General features: G+C 42.4%; 1 protein-coding gene across 2 annotated transcripts; it reads right to left on the reverse strand.

Annotated features, from left to right (window-relative positions):
• Nucleotides 1-403: 403 nt before the first annotated feature.
• CRHBP (corticotropin releasing hormone binding protein) lies at nucleotides 404-24,719 on the reverse strand. 2 transcript variants are annotated; one of them, XM_074953978.1, is made up of 7 exons: nucleotides 24,496-24,719; nucleotides 23,922-24,015; nucleotides 23,452-23,609; nucleotides 19,100-19,310; nucleotides 15,626-15,774; nucleotides 12,702-12,819; nucleotides 404-1,951 (listed from the first exon to the last, which is right to left on the reverse strand). In XM_074953978.1, the coding sequence occupies exons 1-7, from the start codon at nucleotides 24,574-24,576 to the stop codon at nucleotides 1,812-1,814; spliced, it is 951 nt and encodes a 316-aa protein (XP_074810079.1). In that variant the 5' UTR covers nucleotides 24,577-24,719; the 3' UTR covers nucleotides 404-1,811. The 2 variants fall into 2 exon arrangements, with proteins under 2 accessions (XP_074810079.1, XP_074810077.1); XM_074953976.1 differs by lacking the exon at nucleotides 404-1,951 and adding an exon at nucleotides 6,220-8,072 and having other exon boundaries at nucleotides 24,496-24,716.
• Between the last annotated feature and the right edge of the window lie 733 nt (nucleotides 24,720-25,452).

A 25,452-nucleotide genomic window follows, 5' to 3' on the forward strand; every position in this document is an offset into this window, starting at 1 on the left:
CATTTGGTGGTGACTCACGTGTTATATACTGCTTTCCCTTTGATAGGAAATGATGTGTGAGTGAAATCCATAGTTGCTATGATTAGTTGTTGCTGATCTTTAAAGACAAAGTGAAAAAAGTGAGAAGTGCGTCAATTTATCAACAAGCAAATCGCTCAGCTACCAGAAGTAATGTGGATCTAAATAAAAATGATTATAATGAATCACTTCCCTGAAGTATAATTTAGCTTGTATTTAATACTGAGTAGGTAAAGTGTTGGGGTTGTAAGAAGTTTTACTTGAGTTCATACAGAAAATCAAAAATTCTTTAAGAAAAAAGTATCTCTTTGTTACATAAGGCAATTACATGTCTGCCGTATCCCCCATAATGGGGTTCACTAGTACAGATTGCCGGTATGTACAGGTGAATAAGTAGAATAAAATCTGCCTTGAATGTTAAGCAAGAACATTTTGACTGCATTGAAGTTATACTTTAAATCTTCTAAGAATAGAGAGATTCTATAGCAAAGCTGTTTATATCATCCAGCACTTGGTGCAATCTACAAACCTACATTTTTCATTGTTCAGCTTTTTTGGAAACTGTTTCCTAATTACAGATAAAACCTTCCATGCAATCAACCTTCAATCAAGTGAATTGAATGGCACAGTTTCATCACATTAGTGTTAGCAGTACATTTAGTTATAAATATAAAGCATTCTGAAAACAATTTAAATATTTAGACTCCCATTCAGAAGGATGACACTTGTCCTGTTCTGAGCATGGTTATTTCCATTGCCAATCGTCACAGACCAGTTCATCCTGGTTGTTACCAAGGCAATTCAATATCTGTTTTAAAAAACTATTAAATAAATACTGGTGTGGCTCTCTGCCCTTGGACAATGTCAGCCAATCTGTGATTAGTTGCCTTTTGAGTTTTAAGTGCCGAGGACCTCATTGGTGGAACAAACAAATAAATCGAAGGCAGTATGATGGAGCAGTCTGACAGTTGCATCACAATGCCAGAGGTTTGAGTGTGGGATTGCTCATGCCCCATTCCTTCCCAGCTCTGCTTCCTGTCTTGTTTTCTCAGGAACCAAAAGTAGCAAACCTGCCTTCCAATTGTGGTTTTAAAGCATCTCTACTGTGTTCTCTGCATTTAATAACCACTAAGGCCTCAATAAATACAGGAAGATAGGCTTAAATGTGCATTGATTTTTCACATGAGGAAAAGCTGCATCTGCAGCACAAAGAATGGCTTGTGGTTTTGTGCAAAATACACGATGATGTGGGGTTATATAAAAGCTTTATCAGCATGAGTTTGGAAGGCAACATTAATCACAAGTGGTGAAGCAACAAGTGAACCGTGAAGTTCATTCCAGCCAAGTGTCAACAAACACCCCCCCGTCATGCACTGTGTGTGTAACACTCAGCAGAATTACTAGAGATATTTGTAGAGAATACTCCTTGTCATAGCCCTCCACCTATAAAGTTAGTATTTCTTAGTACCAAGATCCTGAATGTACATACCTTGGAAGAAGATAATTCTAACTAAATTTTAATCTCGAAAATAACCTAAAATAGCTTTTATGTAAATAATATTGCTATTTTAAGGCCAAATATATTAGGTCTAGAAAACTGTACTGGGTCCCATTAGAAAGTCAGAAATCTACCTTTAAACCCTGTAACAATGTTAAAGAAAGAAGCATTGAGTTGGGGAGTGCCACTCCACATCTTCTACTGAAAGTAGCAGGAACCTCCTCTCCTTGGCTTGGGGGAGCAGTTCTTCTTAATGGCTCCCCACATCTCTTTGGCTCTTCAGTTTCAGTCTGCTTTAACCACACCCTGGGTGTATAGCAGCCATTTTCATCCGTGAGCTGGTCCTGAGCTGTTGGACCCTAAATCTGTCACTGGTCCTGTGCTTGCTGCTCATCTTGCAGGTCAGACCAGGGTAGTTCCAGGGGAAAATTCCGCCTTTGGGGAGGAAAGAAGTAAACATTTCTTAGGCAGTTTTTTTAACATGGTAGCCTGTTTGAATGTGCCTTCTAGGTTTGAAATTCTACTGGTGGTCCCAGTGATCTCACCTGCTCTGCCCAGTGATCCAGCTTCACTGGGACTATATAATGCAAGACTGTGATATCCATGGGTGAGATGGACCCCTCGTATAGTAAAAACTTCAGAAGGAGACTCTCTAGGCCAGAGGTTTTCAACCTTTTTTTATTTGCGGACCCCATTTCGAATGGAGATACGAACCCCTTTGGAAATCTTAGACGAAGTCTGTGGACCCCATGGGTTTGTGGATCACAGGTTGAAAACCACTGCTCTAACATCATTCCATTGGAACCCCTCCCGAAATGAGCTGCAGGACTAGCCCCAAACCTGCCATGGCCATACACACACACTTTGTGGCTGCATTGGCTCTAGAGCCCTGGGGTAAAATCCTGGCCCTATTGAAGTCAATGGGAGTGTTGCCCCTAGATATCAACCTAGTTTCCACCTCCCACTGACCACAGCGGTCGCTGAAAGAGGATTGGTGGGAGAGGTAATAGGGCTTGAGGCTGGGTCACCTCTTCAGTCAATCTTCACGGGGCTGGTAGGGGAAGCACATAATTTCCCCGTCTCGTAGCCTCAGGTAATAAAGGGCTGTCTTTCATTCCCCACAGATCCCAACCCTGCGGGGGCATAGTGCTGCAGAATCGCCAGTGGGGCAGATGAGATCTGGGGGGCTGCAAGTGTGGAGGACACACCTGGCCCCATGTTACAAAGTGCACGGGTTTGTGATAAATTGCACACCATGTGTTAGAATCAAAACTCCAAATACCTCATGTTAGGGTTAATGCCCTAAACATATAAGATAGCCAATAACATGAGAGAAGCTGTGAAATGTTTGCCTCTCAACATGTCTTCCAACCACGCAATAGCACTGTAGCAACATAGCAGTCTGGGACACTAGACAAATACTTTCATTTGTTTTGGAGGTACACAACCATTATTTAGTAATAGTGCCACAAGGAGTAGATAAAAGTAATGTGCACTCTTAACATGTGACACTATATCTTGGGGGAGCACCCTGTAACCCTCATATTCATCATTTTTATATAATTGTGATATTTCATATAAAGCATGCCATGTAAGGTATCATGGGAAAGGTTATGATCTGCTGAAAGCCATTGTTTTATCTAAATGTGTATATCGTTAGTGCATATGAAGTTAGGAGACACCAGGGGAATTACTCACTTGCACAAGGCCAACCTTGCCTGGTGACTCAGCAACGCCCACCAGACATGCTTGGTCTTGTGTTCGCCAAGCATATGGAATCATAGGTGCCAACTTCTCATGGTGCTGGTGGGTGCTCGTGCCCCCCTCCATCCCTGCCCCACCCTCATTCCAACCCCTTCCCCAAAGTACCCGCCCCAACTCCGCCCCCTCCCTGCCCCTATTGGACCCCTTCCCCAAATCCCCACCTCTTCCCTGCCTCCTCCCCGAGCGCACTGCGTTTCCACTCTTCCCCGCTCCCTCCCACAGCTTGTTACGCTGCAAAACAGCTGTTTCACGGCAGCAAGCACTGGGAGCTAGGGGGAGAAGTGGGGAAGGTGCGCTCAGGGGAGGAGGCAGAGGTGAGCTAGGGTGGGCGGTCAGGGAGCTGCCGGTGGGTGCAGAGCACCCACCAATTTTTCCCCATGGGTGCTCCAGCCAGCACCTATGCATGGAGTGAGGATATAAAATAGAGGACAGAGGCCTCATGGTTTGTCCTATATCTCCCCTACCTATGCTGAAAGCAACGAGAATCCTGGAGATGAGGAGACTGGTCCCCAGGCTAACAGGGAGAGCCTGTGTATGAACGACTGTAACCCTCCTGCAGCATCCAGTGGGGTGAGAAAAACTGCTTTGTCCAGATATTGCCTGGTCTATTAAGATTGAGAATTTAGACTACGTGCTTATTTTTTATTTTCCTTTCATAACTACTATAATTGTTGCCTATCACTTATAATCACTTAAAATCTTTTTGTAATCAGTAACCTTATTTTAATGTTTAAGCTTACCAGTGAGTTTGTTTGAAGTATTTGGTAAATCTTCTCAGGTTAAAAAGGCTGTTGCATGTCCACTTTCCATTAACGAAGTGGTGAACCAATTAATAAACTTGCATTGCTTAAGAAAGATCTTGAACAGCGCAAGACGGTATATTCCTGAGGTAGAAGTCTGGGAGCTGGTAGAATTTGGCTAGTGACTTGCTCTGTGTCAGTGGTTCTCAAACTTTTTTTTTCATGGACCACTTGAAAATTGCTGAGGGTCTTGGCAGACCACTTAATGATCTTTCCAAGTGTTGTTTGTACTGTTAGCTATTATAAAGCACTTTGGATAAAACCGCTATATAAAAAAAAGTTAATAATTAATGTTTTTTTTCTACAAATAAAAGCACACAACTCATATTTTAATATCAGTAGTCTTACCTTTCTAATGTGATGGATATGCCCTCTCTCCCCCGCCGCAGCAGCCTCCAAGCTGGGGCTGGGAAAGAGGGGAGTCTCTCCTTCTCTCCCGTACCACAGCAGCCCCTGAACTGGGGCTAGGAAGGAGGGGGGTCTCTCCCCCACCACAGCAGCCACATAGCTGAGGCTGGGAAGGAGGGCCATCTCTCTCCAGCAGCCGCAGCCCTGGAGCTGGGAAAAGTCACCTCTTTCTCTGGCTGCCACAGACCTGCACATCCCAAATTCCACCCACCCCCTCTTCTCACCCCACTGCCCCTTCCCACCTACCTCCTATTTTCCCCAAGGCCACCACCTCACCTTACATGTGCATCTTCTCCAGGGTCCAGACACCTCATTAGTGGAGCCAGTCCTGCACGGCTCCACTAGTTAGGTGGGTGGCCCTTCGTTCTCTTGTATGCAGCCGCCCAGGCCCGCACCTTAGAGGGAACTATCCTTGAACCACCTGAATGGAGCTTGTGGACCACAGTTTGAGAACCTCTGCTCTGTGTGATTCGTGAGTGGCTCTGGGAGCATTCATGCAATCTAGCTGGGTATGGGGCTCCATACGTTGATATACTGAGTGATAGCAGCACCTGGAGGGGTTTGCTGCTTGTAAACCAGTAAGGCATTGTGATAGACAACCAAGCTTAGCAAGTTAATGGGGCACAGTGGCCCCACAGTCCCAGGTTGCACCCCGGGGATCCTGTCACAGGGGTACACAACCGTTATTCAGCACTAGTGCCACAAGGACTAGAGAAAAGTAATGTGCACTCTTAACATTGGCTCAGTAATAAAACAGCACTTGCAGTACGAGAATATATCACTACTGCACTGTAAGCAACACTTACAATCCCAGGCTTTCAATTTAGACTTCATAACAAAACATTACAAATGCTGAAACAGTGAGCAATAGAGTTCTTGTTCATAGGGTAGCAGGGTGTTCCGGTGACTGCAGCAAAGGACGGTGCCAGGACAGGCTATTATGGCTCATTCTTCACACAGACTGTGTCCACATGCTGTATAACTGCCATGGTTAGTAAGTGCACGAATAGCCATATGTCACCCTTGTCTGTGGTCAGTGCAAGACATGGTTGTCTCCTTGCTATGTAGATGGAATCCTCTACTGGGCTGTGTAACTGGGCTGACTGGTCTTCCTAGCCTATCTATATAGCATGGCATAGTAAAGTGCATTGCCCTGCATGTTGCTGGTGCCACTGTGCATAGAGCCTCTAGGTCCTCTGGATACACCCCTTAGGCACTTAATTGCCTTGCAGCTTGTATAACCATTTACATGCTTGCAAAGGAGGGTGTAAAGTACCATCAGCTCAGACACTTTCCACTCACGTTGATGTTAGAACGCTGCATTCATTTGGCATGGATATAAACTACTACATAATGTAAGAAGCAGCAGAGAGTAGGCCCTCTATCCCCTTCTGTTGCTAGAGTATAACATTCTAGGTGTTCCTAGGATACACTGATACAAAGCATGATGGGTATCACACACACTCACACATAACGTGATTGCATTGTGAGAAAGAAAGGGCTACGTGGACACCTCTCAAGCATGGTTTTTGTAACAGATTCTGAAGAGGGTGTCATGATCTGGTTCCACAAAGATAATTGTACTGTTACCCCTTTTTGACACACACTGATAGCGGGAGTGCAGGGCCCTGCAGGTTGTTTCCACTAGAAGGAGAAATTGATGATAGAGACAGGTATTTTATTTGATGCAATCTTATTTATTTACAAAGACTATACACAAAATCCTGACTCCCTGAACACTGTAGGAACAAATAGCAGGAGAAAGTTTCTTTGCTTCCTATTCCAAGCCTGCCTTTCCAGCCAGCATTCTATGCCCCAAAAGCTTTCTCTTGGGGCCACATTTCCAGCATTTCTGTTACTGTCAGCTTGGCTTTCTGCCTGCTTCTGTCTTCTCACACACACATACCAGCTAAAAACCCTCTGCCCACATGATGCTAATTCCTGGGCAGAATCACATGTGTTTTTGGTTAAGGCACTGCATGTACCTGTGTTTAGGACAAAAACTCCTGTTATTTCATAAAGGAGCCTAACTGTTTCTTACCACTATCTTAAGTGAGGGGCAGTGGTTACACCCACCTATTTCAGTGATGATTCACCCAACCCACAACAGAATTTATAGGTTCAGATCAGGGTCCCAAAAGTTAGGCTCCTACAGAAGTGTCAATTTTCAGAGATGCTGACACCTTAGCAGCTTCCACTGATTTCAGTGGGAGCAGATGAGTGGTTGGTAGCTCTGAAAATCAGGACATTTGCTTAGGTGCCTAGATATGGATATAGGAGCCTAATTTTAGGGACCCACTATTAAAAATCTCAGTCATAATGTCACCAAGGCCTAAATTTAGCAGCAATAATTTCAAAGACATAAAGAATTAATCGAGAAGTGTTCCTGAGATACACTTGAAATGGAGCCTTATTTTTCTAAGGTAGGATAATTTGTGTAATGCTGATATTTCAATATACTGTCACTCTTCTGGAAGCTTTGTACTTGGAATGGCAACACAACATCCCCCTCTTATGGGTAGGTAAAGGTCCAGGGACAAAAATACCTGTATTTGTAGGCACTTATACCCACACTTTCCTCATAGTGCCCACTTCGTTATCTTTACTGTTTAAGGTTTTTAATTAACTATTAAATTGGTGCTTACTGTAAGTCTTCATATGGGTATGCAACAGAGCAAACTGAATTTATGGCCATAATGTTACTTTAATGGTCCAGTTTTACAGTGACAGATGTCCAAGATTATCATTTCCAAAAAAACTGCACAAGATTTACAAAGTTAACCAGACAGTTAAACAGCTTCTCAGACAAATGCAACATAAAATTTTGCCAACACTTTGAATGTATTTATTCATGTTTGGACTTGTGTAAGGAAAAGTTTCCATGCTACAAATGTTTTTATTAAAAACAAGTAATTAGAAATAAATAATAGTACATTTATAGTAATAAATAAGCAATCTTTGTAAATACTAATAATGGATTTTCTATTATAAAACTGATGTACATTCCACCATATTTTTTCTTTTTGTGAGTGCATCTGATATAAAAAGATAAAGTTGCTAATTGAATTTGATATTAATTTGTAGTTTTTATGAGTGCTCAAACTAGCTACACAGAGGATTTTCGCCTATGTCCTTTTGAAATAATAATTATATTGGGAACATGGTCTTTATTAATTTTGGATACAATAAAGGAACCCAAATATTGCAACAAAAAAAAGTATTATGATAAATAGAAAGATTAACACATTAAGTCATTTTTCCTGATTGGTCATGGGAACAGCTGTTTAATATGAAAAAGATGAAAAAGATAAGGATGTGTATGCCATAGAAAGTTTGATAATACTAGTTAGTTAAAATTAAAAGTACATTGTTTATCAACCAAGACCATATTTTTGCTAGCAGCGTGAAAATGCTTTGAATGGTTTCTCAAATACTAGGGAAGCAGAACTCCTCAATGCTATTCTCCTTTCTGTTTTCCAATTCATATTGGTCAAGCTGATGATACTCAAATGACACACGATTAATATGCTTGCCACTGGACACCATTCGTAGTACAGTATTGTCACAGCCAATCTTCATTTGAGCTAATCAATGAAAAGATAGCGTTTTACATTGTTAGGAATTACTAAATACAAATGTCTAAATATATAGTTGAAAGTATCCATTCTTATATATAACTTTCCCACTATGATGAACTTTTCACCTAGCTGACTGTAGAATGATGACACTACTGAATACAAGTTAAATATTAACAAAATTAAAAAATAAAATTTTGTATTTTTATTATTAATTTTTAAACGGTTTGACCATTTCATCAAATGTTCTATTTACTAATACTAATTCCATATGTTATTTCCACCTGTTCCCTTTCTATTTCTCTGCCCTGAAATGTATATGAATGTTAAATGCTATTGATAATAATATTTAAAGGAAACCATTCCCAACCACGGAGGTGTCATTAATAAACCATTTGTGAAATATTTCCTATTGAAAAAATGACAGTTTTTAGGTGCCAACACCAAGAAGATTCCTCCTAATGTAAAAGGTGTGTTTAAATTCTAGTATAGCATGCCCAAATAGGGAACACTCACATTAGTCAGGTTTTCTTAAGACAACACTCCATAGGAGAATTCAGGATGAGAGTACAATGTGCACTGTAGCACAGTGAATGGGGGAGTATCAAAACAGATGTCTACTTCAATCCTGCCTCTTTTCATTACAACAAAGTAAAAGAGCAGGGGCACGCATTGGGGGAAGATGAATTTATCTTTACTAAGAGGAATTATGAACCAATCAGCCTAAATTCAATACCTGGAAAGATGCTGGAACAAATTATTAATCAATTTGTAAACACCTGAAGAATAATAGGGTTATAAGGAATAGCCCAGCATGGATTTGTCAAGAACAAAACATGTCAAACTAACCTAATTTCCTTCTTTGACAGAGTTACTGGCCTAGTGGATAGGGAGGAATTAGTAGAGGTGATATATCTTGATTTAGTAGGGGTTTTGACACAGTCCCACATGACATTCTCATAAGCAAACTAGGGAAATGCGGTCCAGATGAAATTACTATAAAATGGTACACAATTGGTTGAAAAATCATACTCAAAGAGTAGTTATCAATGGTTTGCTATCAAACTGTGAGAATGTGTCCAATTGTGTCCTGCAGAAGTCTGTCCTGGGTCTGGTACTATTCAATATTTTCATTAATGATTTGGATAACTGAGTGGAATGTATGCTTATCAAATTTATGAATGACAACAAGCTGTGTGGTGTTGCTAGCACTTTGGAGGACAAGACTGGAATTCAAAATGACTTAGTAACTTGGAGAATTGGTCTGCAATCAACAAGATGAAATTCAATAAAGACTAATGCAAAGCATGGCACTTGAGAAGGAAAAGTCAAATGCACAAATACTAATGGGAAATAACTGGCTAGGCAGTAGTACTAGAGAAAAAGATCTGGAGGTTATAATGAATTACAAATTGAATATGAGTCAACAATGAAATGCCATTGCGAAAAAGACAGATGTATTAACAGGAGTGTTATATGTAAGACACAGAAGGTAATTGTCCCACTCTACTCAGCACTGGTGAGGCCTCATCTGGAATATTTTGCCCGGTTTTAGGTATCATGCTTTAAAAAAGATTTAGGCAAATTGCAGAGAGTCCAGAGGAGAGCAATAAAAATAATAAAAGGTTTAGAAAACCTGACCTATAGAGGAAAGGTTAAAAAAAGGCCATGTTTAGTCTTGTGAAAAGAAGACTGAAAGGGGACCTGATAACAGTCTTCAAATATGTTAAGGGCTGTTATAAAGAAACTGGTGATCAATTGTTCTCCATGTCTACTGAAGGTAGGACAAGACGTAATCAGCTTAATCTGCAGCGAGAGAGATTTGGGTTAGATATTAGGAAAAACTTTCTAAGTAGAAGGGTAGCTATGCTCTGGAATAGGTTACCAAGGGAGGTTGTGAAATCCCCAGCATTGGAGGTTTTTAAGAACAGGTTAGACAAACATTTGTCAAGAATGGTCTAGGTTTATTTAGTCCTGCCTCAGTGTGGGGTGGATGGACTAGACAACCTCTTGAGGTTACTTCCAGCCCTACATTTCTACGGATAGCTGATTATTTACATGGTTATTCCACCCCATTGATTAAGAGGCATCAAGAGATCTGTGTTTCCATGTTGCATTACCATTGAGTAAGGATATGATTCTGTCATGGACGTCATGGATTCCATGACTTTCTGGGACCTCCGTGACTTCTTCTGGGCAGGGCTGCTGGAGCAGAGGCTGGGGTTGGGTCAGCCCCCACCACAGGAGTAGTGGCAGGTCTGGAGCAGCTGCAAGCCTTGGCAGTGATCTGTTTGTCATTCCTCTCTCCCGGGTATTTTTAGTAAAAGTCAGGGACAGGTTGCAGGCTTCTGTGAATCTTTGTTTAATGCTCGTGATCTGTTCCTGACTTTTACTAAAAATAACTATGACAGAATCTTAACCTTACCCATGAGGGAATGTCACATTTTCCTTACTATTAACCTTCCCTCAGATCAAAAGGCAGTGCAGACATATTCCTCATGCCTTCCTCAACACATCACCTTTGAAATATACACCTTTGTGCTATCCCTTTTTCAGAGCCCAAGCGTGTCCCTTTTAGGATGAACCTGAGCTCTAAGATGTGATGATTGTTCCTAAAGCTTTATAGCAGCACATTATGCTGAAACTTCTCCATCTTGCTTCAAGTCAGTTCTATAGAATTTATGTTGTTGCTCATCTCTTTTCGTATTCTCTCACCTGTCCTCATTCCTTCCATCCTCACACCTTTTCTACACTTGCTCCCACTCTTTCTCCATTTCCTGTTCCCCTGTGTTCTGTTGTACCTTCTCCCTCTCTTTTTTTTCTTCCTCTGCATCTCTCCCCTTCACAGATCAGTCCCTTCTCCCCTTCACTTTTTTCCCAGTTCTTGGTCTTCATCCTGTTAAGTCTTCTGTGCACTCAGAGTCCCCACTGAAATCAGTGGAACTTCTCAGTATGGAGGTTCTACAGTACTGAGCTCTGTCTTTCTCATTGCTTCTCCAATTATTCTGCTGTATCTCTCCATATACCTGTGTTTTCCAAATACGCATTAGGAGTGGCATCAGGCCCCAAACCTTGTCAGAGCTCATTGAGCCTGTTATTAAACCCTGTTTTGTGATGAGCTTCCCGAGGAGGAGTTTGGCATTAACCTTTGTAGACCATTTCAAGAACTCAAATTGGCCTTTTGTATTTGGAGGGAGCCTGAACCCACTGGCCTCCCAACCCTTCAGATTCATCCCAACAATATAGCATTGTATGATTTCCCTTTCTCTCATTAACTGGAACACTATTTCACAATGTATTCAAGAGCTGCCTTGGAAACAATATTACCTCATAGGAGCACTCAGCATAGGCTCAGTGACATTTTTTTGTCTGAGACTTTAATTCTGTTCGCTCTGGTGTAGAGAAGTTTTTCTCAAATGGTGGGTTGTGACCTCAAAGATGGATCATGAAAGGCAATTGGGGGGAGGAGGAGGAGATATCATGAGCTGCTGAATTACAATCTAAAGCAAAGAAAATCTCACTGCCCCATACACCCTTACTCATCACAATCAAGAGTTTTCTGTCAATCTCTCAAATCACATATCCACAAAAGTACATCATATAGGCTTATTATTATCCCACATACATTTTTACTCTTTCTTTTATAATAAATATAAGGAGACTGCAAAAACTTTTTACTTTGAATAACAGGTCATCAAACTGAAAAGCTTGAGATACGCTGATTTAGAGCTTTTCTAACATCCCGCATGTTAGAGGAAATTATGTAAGCGGTACATTTTTTCTTTCCAAAGGAAGAGAAGGCTCTTGGAACTAGAGCTGGGTGAAATTTTTAGGACAAAACTTTTTCATCAAAAAATGTAGATTCAGGTCAATCAAACCATTTACTAGTTTATACTGAATTCACCAAATTGTTTTGGTCCAAACAAAACAAAACAATCTGAAAAAATCAAAATGTTTTGTTTTGACATTTTTAATGAAACATTTTAATTATTCCACTCAAAATGACTTTTTGTTTTATATTTTACATCAAAGTATAAATAAGTTTTTAAAAGGTATTAAAAATCACCCTCAAATATTAAACATTTCATTTTGGGTTGGACAAAATATTTTGTTTGACCTGAAATGTATATTTTTTAACTACTTTGGTTTGCCAAAATATTTTAAACATTTTGCTTTTGAGTCACCTTGAAATTATATATAATATATATATTTTCAATTTTTCGGTTCAGTCAGCAGACCAAAAATTGCTTAATCGCGTCGCACAACTTGTGACTTTGAGTAACATACGAAGTACTCCTCCCCCTCCACTCAGAACTTGCCTGCCCTGTTTTGACCTTATCATGGTTGCTAGGAACATCCTTCTGTTGCAGTCCTTATTGACTATGGACATATCTGTAATAAGAATTTTTTTTAATTGAAGCTTAACCCTGCTGTGGTTTCTAGTCTGTCCTTAAGTTCTCCATCTAGGGGCTGTGATACAGGAAACCTAAACACACTGGTTGAGCTCTTAACAGCTTTGATTCTCAGGTTCTGCTCCATATGAAGTACCCAAGCCTACCAGGAAATCAGATTTCTGCTGTACTCTACTGCTAATTAATTATGTCCTCATGCACAAATTTAAACAAAAGAAGTTCTCACCAGAACCATGAAAGGATTGGCACAGATCAGCTAGTGGGAACATCTTGGAGGGGTCTAATCCAGTTCCACCCAACAGCTCCACGAAATCTCCCACTCCTGCACAGCCCGTTGATGGTTTCTATAAAAACAGAGACAGAAGATACATTTTGAATATACTTAATAAATTAAACAGTTATTTAGATATCATTTAAATCAATAGGAGTTGTGGGCGCTCAGACCTGTAAAAATCAGGCCCCTTTTGGCCTGTTTAATGCTCTAATTTGAAGTTAGCAAATTTAATGTCCTTAAGAGACCATACAAGTAATCTATAGATGGATTTTAGCAATAGGAGTACCCAATTAAGGTTTTGGATCATGTTGGTTCTAACAAACCAAATCATCCTATCAAAAACAGTAAGATACTATAGCTGTGGTACTGAAATATATTACCTTTGCAAAGTTTAGTTAATTAACAAAGGTACTGCAATGAATTTTTGCTGCTAATATAATCCTAACTATAAATTCCACACACACACAGAGCTGTGCAAATAACTGACTTTTTGGTTCACTGGCAATTACGAAAAATAAAAAAATTAAAATGTTTCAAGTAGACCCTGAAAACAATTTTTTTTTTTTTTTGCAAATTGAAAAGTCAGAAAAATTGTTTGGGGTCAAATGAAATTGTCAAAAAAATGTTTCATTTCAATGTTGAGAGAGTGAGAGTGTGTGTGTGTGTGTGTGTGTGTGCGTGTGCGCACGTGCCCCACTCTGTTTCACCATCCCATTACATTTCTAGGTAGTTGTCAGAGTGACAACTAACCAGGCTATGCTGTTCACTAAGTTAACTTACAATGAAAATATCAGGAGAGCACAACATTCCCCCTCCATTTTTCCCAAGTAGGGAGCATTGTGAAAGGAACAGAAACCCCATTTAGCTGACCTAAAATCCACTGGGGCAGGGTGAAAGAGGATTTTGGAGCCAACACAAAAGTCCCTTTCCTGCAATCCTGGGGAAACTCCTCAGTACATTTTGGCTTCTATGGACTGAGGGAGCTGGGGAGAGTTTCTTTCTGCAGGTTCATTGTCTTGGAAAACTGCGAAGATTTTCTTCTGTGGTTTAATGCTGACTGCCAGTGCTACCTTATACCAACTCCCATACTGCTGCTTCAACCCATGGTAAGAGCTGTGCTCAGTTAGTTTCCCCTATTCCTTTTCCTGTTACAATCCCACGTCTGCCTGTTAATGATTAAGTCACACTCATTTTGCACACCACCACCTGCCAAATTGGTGCAAATTACATTTCTAGCCAACTTTTGCCACCATTTATGTGATTGCAGGCCCAGAGACTTCAGTGAGACAAATGGGACTCCGTGTGGGACAAAAGAGGTGTGCATCTGTTGGCAGGATTGGATATACAGGCATTTTCAGCTAGTTTATAATGGGCAAACTCTGTTTTTTCACTTAGGAGACCTACATTTATTGGGGTTTTTTTGCCCTGGCAATAACCTAAGAACTATGTTTGGGGGAACACTCTCTCTCCTTGGTCAGAGACAACCATGTAAATCCATGCAAGGAGGGCCAGTAAGGCAAGGTGATACTTGGGTACTGGTTTGAGCTGGATCCTCAGAGATTTAAGATATGCAGTTTATCTACTGAGTCACCCAGGCTCCCATAAATGTTCTCTTTTTTAAATTAAACTATCTCTGTGCCTCAAACAAAAGAGCAATGGTATAATCAATATATGATGAGTTTTTATGAAATAGCAGTGGTATAATCAATATATGATGAGAATTTATGAAGTGGTTAAAAATTATACTTCAAACTCCACAGCCTGAACATTGCTGTTACCTGCATGAAATCCAATACCTTAGCTTTAATCATTTGCTGTTCTTTCCCATACGTTGTTTACAGCCAAATCTTGACCCTATGGTGCTTGACATCATGAAGCTGGACAGAAACCAGGCCCCTTGCGGGACTCCATAGGTATGGAACACTATTGAAAACCTTTGGGCAAAGGAGCTCCAGAGAAGCAAAGAGCCCCTCCAAATCCATGGAGAGGCAAGCAGGTTCCTCCACAGCTCAGTGATGGAAGAGCATAAAGAGGCTGCACAACTTGAAGATTATCAGCTGGTAGTTCTGCAAGGCAGCCAAGACAGGAGAAGCACCCCCTGGGACAAAGAAATCTGCCCCACTTCTTCCCCCAGTCTGCATGTTATGGGAGGGAAAGGTTCTTTGCAGCAGTGGGTGTTCCTCCTGTTCTTGGAACCCTTCAGAACTAACAGCTGCTTATTGTTAGGTTGTGTGTGTAATCCTCTTAAGCTCCTCCATGGCTGAGCTGTGGAAGAACCTGCTTGCCTCACCATGGATTTGGAGGGGCTCTTTGCTTGCTCTGGGCCTCTCTCCTACCATACTAATAGGCTTAAATTATAAATGAGTCTTCTTGGGAAGACCTGTTGTGGTCCAAATGGGTTACTATGATCTTCAGAGGAATCCAGTCAGCAGAGTTTCCCCTGGCTCAACTCAAGGTACTAATTTTATACCATTTCCATAGATTTCAAACCACCCCAGGTCCAATTCTGCAAGTTAACAAGTCCCCTCCACTCCTACTGAAATAAGAAGGGACAGAGGGTTCTCAGCACCTCATGGGACTGGGTCCATTGTAAACAGATTCCTGCTTTTAATGTCTGTCATACTAAACACACCCATAACTACACAATATGTGTTACCCTTTTGCCTGTTTAGGACCATCACTACTTGTTGTGTGAAATGCAGATTGGATGCTCTTTTGAGCAGAAGCTTGGTTTCTTATGAGATGCCTAGCACATATAAGGGCACTCATCATATCAATAATCGTAAATATACAAATGACACTCTGTATAACCTCATTATCTATGCTACACTCCAGCTGAAGACATTAATTTACTATGACACAAACAAACAACTCACCTTTAAATGGAGGCTATTTAAATGTCCCAGTATAAGGTCAGATATTTTTATCACCACTGGATAGATTATGGAAAAACTGCAGTTTCTGTGCTGATGAGGAATTACCATGGTAAACCTTCCAGTAGGGGTCTGAGAGATGACATTGCAAGCTTTAACACAGGAAAAAGATACAGCGTAATTAGTCACAATCTGCATACAGCATAGATGTAGACATCCAACTGTGTTCTAGACACTCTTGATGTAATTGCAGCTCACAGGCCAAACTCACAGGGCCAGATTCTGCCCCCTGGGACCTCTGCTGACTTCAGCAGAGTTATTTTGATTTACAGCTGGTGTAATCATGAACAGAATCTGGCCTGCAGGCCGTGTCATTACACTTCCAAAATAGGCCAGTCTGCACTCTTCACTGTATCCCATTTTCTCAAATAATGGATCCTATCAAAGAACAATTCATTTTATTACTATTTATTATAAATAGAATGCTGAAAAAAGATTCACTCAGCATTTCCTTTGGCTAGTACATGATATTGTTCTCTAGCAATTGCCAGCATATCACTCAGAACGTAATATCACATGCCAAAGAACTTAAAGAAACTCCTTTTAGCTGAGTATTTTAGACTACATCTACACTGTAGCTGCGGGTATAATTAGAAGGTTTTGTAGATTATCTAAACTACCTTTAATCTAGCTAGTCTGCTAAAAATAGCAGAGAAGACACGAAGGCCCGGGCTTGTGGTTTTGGGTTTGTTTATTCTTACAGCTCTGTAGTGCCTAGTGAAGACACTACCTATGCCGACGGGAGAGCTTCTCCCATTGGCGTAGTTACTCCGTCTCCCCGAGAGGTTGTAGCTATGTCTACGAGAGACACCCTCCTGTCAACATAGTGGGTTAGGTCAGGATTTTCCACATCCCTGAGTGACGTAGTTATACCAATATAAGTTTGTAGTGTAGATGAGGGCTTAGCTATACTTGTGGGACATACAAGCCTGCCTGCCCTCCCCAGGTACATCCTTGCATTGCTAGCCCACACTGAAGCCTGCACCACCACATCCTCACTGCTATTTTTAGCAAGCTGGCTAGATTAAAGGTAGTGAGGGTACATGTACACGAGCTGCAAATCATTCCCCTGACTGCAGTGTAGATGTAGCCTTAGACCTGATCCTGCAGCTGACTCTGCCTAGGTTGACTCTTGAATCTTCATGGAGTCCAATTGACTTCAGTGGGGCTCTGCATAGGGGCACGGGTTTCTTAGGGATTAAGACCTAGCTCTTTGGTCAGTATTTAATAATAAGCTACATATTACATGAAGTCCACTAGCTATTATCTTACATTATGTATCTATTAAAACATTCATTGATAGCCATGTTCTGCCCCCACTTACTCACACTGAAAGGGATCCCATTGAAACCAGAGGATGAATATTGGTTTTATTTTAAAATCTCTATTAAATTGATAAATTCAGCCATTACTGATGGCAGCTTACCTTGTGTCTCCGTGGTGCAGAGCAGCGATTGTTTTTGGCACACTAGTTTCTGCCATATTTAAGATCCTATATTTTCATTCCAAGGAATCTTTCGCCTTTAAAGAGGATTTATTCTAATGTATGGCTCAGACATTGCCCCTAGATCCACACAGAACCCACTGTGTGCAGCTCACCTCCCACCCTGATCAATCCTGCAGGGGACCCACGCTCTGGTTCAGGGTCCACCATATGGAGCAGAAGGAGACTGGATGAGCTGAAGAGAGAAGTGAGTGAAACTGGGGGATCCAGGTCTCCCCTTATCCTGGCCCTGGGTGTTGTACTGTCATTTCCTCAGAGCAGTCACAGGCAGGGGAAGGCTCCAGAGGAACCATGCTCCAGAGAAGCGGTGCCTGGTATCAGAGCCCACATGGAAGCACAAACCTCCCAGAGATCATCCAGATTTGGGGTCAGCCCCCACAGCCTTTCATATGGGGAGGGAGAAGATTAAACCCCACCCTTTCCATGGGGGATCCTCACAGAGAATTCCTTCCTCTGAGTTTCCTCCCATGCACAGGATAGTTTGGGCCTAGAATATAAAGTAGGGCATATTCAGTGTGGGTAAGGGTGGCAGAATTGCACTCTGAGTTAGAAGAAAAGGAGTACTTGTAGCACCTTAGAGACTACCAAATTTATTTGAGCACAAGCTTTCGTGAGCTACAGCTCACTTCATCGGATGCATGCAGTGGAAAATACAGTGGGGAGATTTATATACACAGAGAACATGAAACAATGGGTGTTACCATACACACTGTAAGGAGAGTGATCAGGTAAGGTGCGCTATTACCAGCAGGAGTGGGGGGGAGCAGGGAACCTTTTGTAGTGATAATCAAGGTGGGCCATTTCCAGCAGTTGACAAGAACGTGTGAGGAACAGTGGGGGGGGGGGGGGTGTGAATAAACATGGGGAAATAGTTTTACTTTGTGTAATGACACATCCACTCCCAGTCTTTATTCAAGCCTAAGTTAATTGTATCCAGTTTGCAAATTAATTCCAATTCAGCAGTCTCTCACTGGAGTCTGGTTTTGAAGTTTTTTTTTGTTGAAGAATTGCCACTTTTAGGTCTGTAATCAAGTGACCAAAAAGATTGAAGTGTTCTCTGACTGGTTTTTGAATGTTATAATTCTTGACATCTGATTTGTACATTGGCCAAACTGGACAGTCTCTATGTAAAAGAATAAATGGACACAAATCTAAGGTGCCACAAGTACTCCTTTTCTTTTTGCGGATACAGACTAACACGGCTGCTACCCTGAAACCTGTCACTCTGAGTTAGCATGTTTATCAAATGAATAGTAACTGGACTGGGTTGAATAGTAACTGGACTGGGTTGGCAAATAAATTGTTTGCTGAATTTTGTGCTGTTTTGAGTAAATATTTTTCATTTGGTCAGTTTATAGACCTGTGCAAATCATTTAAAAACACTGCCATAGAGTAATTTGACAAAATTCACCATGTATTTCAAATAACGTATTTGAATATTTTTTCTCATTGCCTACCTAGCTCTAGTCATTTGCCAAATTTAAGATCCTTAAAGTAATACCATTTACTCTTATTGGATATATTAACGTTATAGATTGGAACAAATCTTTGAAATAAAAATTCCTTGGATCTTACATATAGCAGGCTTTCTTAAAAAATCTCTCGTATTTCACTGACTTTCTCTCTTAATGTGAGACACAAGCTTAGCCTATATCAGTACTTTCTGAACCAGGTCCTCACCTGGTATAAATTGTCATAGCTCCATTGAACAATGTCACTTTACAGCAGCTAGGAATCTGGTCTTCTAAGTCTATCAATTTACTGAAGACTTCAAAACGATTTCAGAGAGCGTGGTTTTAAGTTTACCAGCTTCTTTTCAACTGTACTGCTTCATGATAATTGGTTCTTTTTGGTTCCTAATCCAAATGTAGCCCATCTGACAATCCAAGTGGCAATATGAAAATCAGACTTACGGAAGAGGTTGTCATTTTTCTTTATTGTAAATGTAAATCCATTCCCAGGTTCATGAATCCTGAAGAAGATCATGGCCACATTCTGGGATGACCTGATGCTCCTACGGATGTTGCCGCTTTTGCAAAAATCTACATATCTTTCTGAAGTAGGGAGAGGATGGTCCAAAGAACTAGGAAACTTCTCACCTTTGAGTATCCAGCCATCAAACACCTACAGGGGTTCAGTGATTCAAAGAACAGTTCAGGTTTGTTACCATTCTGTCAGCAGTCTCCAGACATGTCAAAGATTACAGAGTGTAGAAGATGTAAAAGAGGCTCCAGTTTAGAGTTTTCCTCTAAAGGTGGAGTTTGACAGTAAGATTTTCAAAAGCACATAAGGGAATTAGGAACACAGGACCCATTTATTTTCATTGAGCTCCTAACTCCCCTGGATGGTTTTGAATAGCCAACCCTGAAACTGATCCTTCCCACAATGATGCCACTTCAAAAAGGAAAACAAACTTGCATTTTACAAATCCTTGGCAGAATCCAACCGCTCCCCCTCATGTTTAAACACCAAAGGGATTAAAAACCAGTCCTTCCTGACATTTTTACAAAGGGTCTTATGTTTTTCAGACCCCTCTGCCTTCACAAGGCAGTGTTTATGACCTTGATATATCTCATAATGCTTTGTGCTCCTGGAAATAATATCAGATCTCATGGGGGATCAATTTTAAAAAATGCTGAAAGATAACATTATATTTTGCATGGTGGCAGCTGACAGAACAATGCATCTTCACAGTCAACATCCATTCTCTGAAGCTTCCTGCCTGGCTTTGCTGCCCTGTCTGATGCTGCTCCCCACCCTCTGTGCATCCTATCTCTCTGCTTCCAGAGCCCTGCTACCTCTCTGGTTCTGTAGCTATGCCCTTACCATCTCCTCACCCTTGCTGAATCCATCTCACCTATCCTTCCCCCTCGCCCCAAACAGCCTTCCAGTTACCTGTGGAGGTTTGACAGCCAGAGTTTCAGTCCAACAAACCAGGAAAGTTTGAGTGAGATTCTGAGGAACTGCGTGTGTACTATGTTGTGGGTGGTTGTGTGCTGGCGGTGAGGAGTCTGTGAATGCACTTGAGCACTCTAATCTTTGAGGAGTAAGGTCTGTGAATGGAGTCTGGTTGGGATTCTGATGCTGCTTTACCTGGTAATCATCTTGTTTTTTGTTGGTTGTGCTGGGAGGAAAGGCACTTTTGCAGCCTTATCAGCAATTTAACAAACTTTCTTGTGTGGGTAGGTATTGGTCCCACATCAAAGGCACAGAAATGCAGCTGTATTCTAGGTCAGAGAGTGACTAAGTATTTTAAGATTATATAGAGTTCTATCCTGCAAACTCTACTCGCAAGAAGATGACTGCTTCCATGAATAAAGGTTGTCAGAATGATGTCCTTAGATGGTAAGGTCCTATTTATACTTCAGGGGCATGTACCATGTGTTCATATTATTTACATTTATATTATGGCAGCCACAGAGGAGTCAGCCAGATCAGTTCTCATTGTGCTAGGCCCTGCACAGACGCCAAGTAGTAGACATTCCCTGACCCAAAGAGTTTACAATCTAAACAGATAACACAGAACAGGTGGGTGAACGAAACAAGTTGATGGCGGGATGGGATAACAAAAATAATATGCTAGCTGGTCCTTGGCCAGTGAATAGAAATAATCCCAATTTGCCACCTGCCTCACTCTTATTCTTGTTATCTTCTGTCTTGCTCAGTGCTCTTCATACCATATGTACCTAAAAATAATGCTTATATTAGCGATCATCTTCTTGGTAATTACTACAAGTAGATCTTGTATTATAATCCTAATCCAGCAATACAAACAGACTCAACTAGTAGTGGATTTGTTGATTTTTTTGACACCAGGTGTTTAGTCCAAAACCACCAATGAAATTAGAAGAGGATCTGTGTTTCTATGTTCCCTGTGGTTAAAAGAAAGTAACTGCTGATGTTTCAGTCAATGCATAGAAGATAAATGCATGTATTTTATGTTAGAGGCTGTACTTTTCCCAGGGCTAATGTTGGTTGTATTTAATGAAGGGAAGATGGAGTGAGAATCTCATGGTTTAAAACTATCTTTTTTTATTATTATTCCATTATTATTACTGTTCCATTATTACTAAGCCAAGCTTTTGACTGACGTCATCTAGCATCAGTGTCAAACATATGTCACCATCTCAGCCTCTAACTATTAATTACTTTGATGCCTCTGCCTTTTTCCACTTGGAATGTTTTAATGCTTGTTTTTAATTGGATAGAAGACATTCCTGAGCCCTGGCACTTCATCTTGAAAAATCAGCATGATAAATCTTCAGTGAAGAATTCCTGCCAGTATTACTGCTTGTGCTAGGCCAGACCTTTTTCTTTCTGTGCCTTTCCTTTTAATGAGGGAGACACGGTAGGTGAGGTAATATCTTTTATTGGACCAAGGGTACAAGTTTTGGAGCTTCACATAGCTCTTCTTCAGGTCTAGGGAAGGTAACCAGAGTGTCCCAACTTGTATTTAGCTTAGGCATGCTGTTAACCTTCCCCAGAGCTGAAGAAGAGCTCTTTGAAACTCCAGAGCTTGTACCTTTCACCAACAGAAGTTGGTCCAATAAAAAATATTACCTCAACCACTTTGTCCCTTTCTCATCCTGAAACCAACTGAGCTACAACATTTCCTTCTCATCTCACTCTGAGGCTTGTGCTGACCATGAAAGAACATAACAGTAAACATGGCATCAAATTTGCCCTTACAGTGTTCTGGGAAAATTTGTGAGAATACTGTTTGTCAGAGCCAAAACAAATTAAGTATCTGCACTGCAATTAGCTTAACTGAGCAACTACCCTTTGAGCCCTGACTCACTTGTCTTCTCATTGCTTTTACTCAGCAAGTCATTACATGCTTCAGTGGTTTTCATGTAGAGCACTTAGACGCTAAGGGCCAGAACCTGCAAGCATTTAGTGAGGAATCCTTATGCTTATGGGGAAAGACTTTCTTACCTAAGGATCAGGCCCCAGATCTTCTAGAGCAGCAAATCCTTATCAAGTGGCTACATGTGGGTGTTAGAATATAAGCAGGTAAAGCTGTTTGTAAGAATTGTGAAACTCAGAGTGTAGGTTGAAGAAAAGCCACAAAGGCCCCTAGTGAAGTTCTGTCTGAATATTTCTGGCCCCAAAGAAAAGGTCCAGTGTTAAATGCCATGGCTCCACAGGAGGTCCCCAGTATCACTTCTCCCCTCCCCTATCATCACCCACTGGCAATGTGATCCCTGTGGAGATCCCAAGATGGGAGAGACTACAAAGGAGTAATACAGCAGGGAACTGTATTTCCATGGGGAAGTCAAAAGTCCAAGGCCTGACTTGGTTCCTTCCACACCTCCTCCTTATTTCCTGTCCTCATCCACAGACCCCTGCCGGGAAAGACGGGGGGGGGGGTATAGCCCCCTCCCATGTTAAGATTAGGGGGCACCATGAGGTCATGACCCAGGCACTTTGAAGCCTCCCTTGGCCTCATTAACTGAATTAAGTACTTGGTTTCAGAGTAGCAGCCATGTTAGTCTGTATCCACAAAAAGAACAGGAGTACTTGTGGCACCTTAGAGACTAACAAATTTATTTGAGCATAAGCTTTCATGAGCTCACGAAAGTTTTTGCTCAAATAAATTTGTTAGTCTCTAAGGTGCCACAAGTACTCCTTTTTTTAAGTACTTGGTGAAAGTTTCTCCCTGGTGTAAGGCCATTGAAATCAAAGTTTTCCAGTGACGTTTTCTTAATTCTGAAATATAATTGACCATGAGTCATGGAGTTCATTCTGTTTAAGGAGAATGCCATGAAAAGCTCCACTGGAGCCATTTAAAAGAAAGAAAGCACCAAGCCCCTCATCAGTAAACTAAAGCTAAATGCTTGTGCAGTGAAAATCCTCTGAGACCTACAATAATATCAACAGCATTCGTGTGATTCATCGTGTTACAAAAGCAACAACAAAGCAACACTAACGAGGCTACCTGGGCTTTTCTTTAAAACCGATCACATGAAAACAGGAAGGAAGAAACAGCCAGGGGCCCCCTGTGAAAGTTCTGAAACGTTTGCACTGCAGTTTAACAAGCAACTCCGCCTGCATCATGATCAGATCTTACAGGGGGAGAGCTTCAGAAGCGCCTAAGGGGGTTAGGAGCACAAGTACCAATGACAGTTACTTTTTAAACCTCTGAAACAAACACACACACACACACACATTTCCCCTCCATCCCCCCACACCCATAAATGCCATGTCCTGTGCCTGGTTAGTATATGGAGGACGGGAGTATCACCAGGAGTTGCCAGCCTCCTACCTTCAGGAAGTCTCCCCCTTGGCAGTCAATATTGACGAAGTCATAGTCTATTGTGATGAGCTCCTCGGGGTCTCCTATGAAAAAAGCGGCACAGTGCAGCTGGGGCTGCTCGGCGGTGAAGGTGAACTGCCCCTCCACGCTCAGCATGTCAATGCATCCTGGAGAGACAGAGGCTGCATCTTAGCGCCGCTCCCGCAGGGAGACCCGCGCCCAGCTCCCTCTGGCCGTGCTGCAGAGAGACACCCCCGGCCGCCCCCCATGGGGAGAGCTGAGCTGGGGGGGAGTCGGGCTTAGACCTCCATGCCAAGGGCCCAGGCTGAGCACCCCATCTCCCGCTCCCTTCAGCCAGGAGCTCCCCACAACACGCGTGTCTGAGTTCTCACCTCAGCCCCCTCCTTCCCCCCAGTTCAGACCGCCCGCTCTGAGCTCTCCCCGGGCCTCCCCCCTTAGCCGAGAAGCGAAGAACTCACTGAGCGCCCGATGGTAGAGCTGCCTGCCTGATAACTCCCGCTTCAGGTCTGCGCTGAGGAGCAGAAAGGGCTCGTCCTCACCGGCACCCCTCGCCTGGGGAAAGGAAACACTCGGGCAAGAAGAGCCTGGGCCAAGGGGACATGGGCTGACAGCAGCAGCCCTCCCTCGCCCTGCACCCCCCGACACAGGTGTCAGCGAATGGCATCCCGCCCTCCTCCACAAATGGGCCCGCGCAGACAACGCTTTGTCTGAAACTTCCTGCCTGTCACGGTCTAAGGCGGCCGGCTCCAGAGGGGACCCGCGCTGGAGAGAGGGCGCGAGCAAGCCGGGTGCACGGTGAGTCTCTCAATCCCTTAGCCAAGCTGCCAGCCGGCTGCGGGAAGGGGCACTAGCTGGGGACATGGGGAGAGGACCTGCTGCCTTTAATGTTACCTCCAGTCTGCTCCTAAGGCTTTGGAAGGGAGTGGGAGGGGTAGAGGAGACAGGCAGGATGCCCTAAACCTGGAACTGCGAGTTGGAAGAAGGCTGGAGAAGGTGTGATGAGCTGTGATAGGTGCCAATTGCATTGCTCACCTCTAGGTATCTGGTTTCCCCCTTGAGGGCTGCCAAGAAGATCAGGATGCAGTGGCACTGAAGTCTGAAAGCAGAAGCCATGCTGGCACTTCCTCTCTGGTCCCTGACTCTCTCTCACTCTCTAAGTTTTCTTTCTTGTCTGTGCTGATAGGCAGCAGCCTGTGGGGTTCCTTTGACAGACCCTTTTTATAGAGCTGTTGGGAGGGGAGGCACTTGGTCCCTGTACTGCTAGGAATTCAGTTACCATGGGTTACCCTATCTCAGTGACAAAGTACGTGGGTATGACGAGGGTCCAAATCACAGCCACAAATTTCCAAGCCAGTCTAGCTCTTCTCATTGGCAGCTGTCTTTTCTACTTACCTGTCTGGCATAGTTAAACAGCTACAGGGAGAAGTGCACTGTCCCTCTGCACCTACTAAATGCGGGACTGATAGTTAGAATTAGCCCAGCTATCCAAAGGCAAAGCAGGAAACAAAGAGCCTCCCCGCATCCCTCTCCCCTTACATGGAATTGCACAGGAAAGGCAGCAGCAGCATCCCACACTGAACCAGAACCTGTTCATACGCTATGTTAACTGGACCCTCTGACTTCCTGGGTGTCTGCAATGCTATCAGCGCCTATAAGGGCTCTTACCAATGGTTTGCTAGACTCTGAGATGCTTTGCATAGTGTTATATGAACATGAATTGATTATCCCTCACAATGCCCTTGTGGAGGAGGTAGATAAATGGGGTCTTCTCTCCTAGAGATGTTTCAGAGTAGCAGCCGTGTTAGTCTGTATCCGCAAAAAGAACAGGAGGACTTATGGCACCTTAGAGACCAACAAATTTATTTGAGCATAAGCTTTCGTGAGGTACAGCTCACTTCATCGGATGTAAAAGCAGGTGCATACTGCGTAGAACAAGGTCTCCCCCAGCAGCAGCCAGAGACCTCTTCCTTCCCTCCCCTGCCTCTCTTG

Source organism: Natator depressus, chromosome 5, assembly GCF_965152275.1.
Source record: "Natator depressus isolate rNatDep1 chromosome 5, rNatDep2.hap1, whole genome shotgun sequence".
NCBI lineage: Eukaryota > Metazoa > Chordata > Testudines > Cheloniidae > Natator > Natator depressus.

What these genes read in the sequence shown, in the direction of transcription:
- CRHBP (XM_074953976.1), bottom strand. Translation starts at nt 24,576, where the DNA reads ATGGCTTCTGCTTTCAGACTTCAGTGCCACTGCATCCTGATCTTCTTG. An exon ending in GGGAAACCAGATACCTAGAG is followed by an intron (nt 24,016 to 24,495) that starts GTGAGCAATGCA and finishes TCCTTTCCCCAG; the next exon opens with GCGAGGGGTGCCGGTGAGGA. An exon ending in CCAATCCTTTCATGGTTCTG is followed by an intron (nt 8,073 to 12,701) that starts GTGAGAACTTCT and finishes TTCATTGATTAG; the next exon opens with CTCAAATGAAGATTGGCTGT.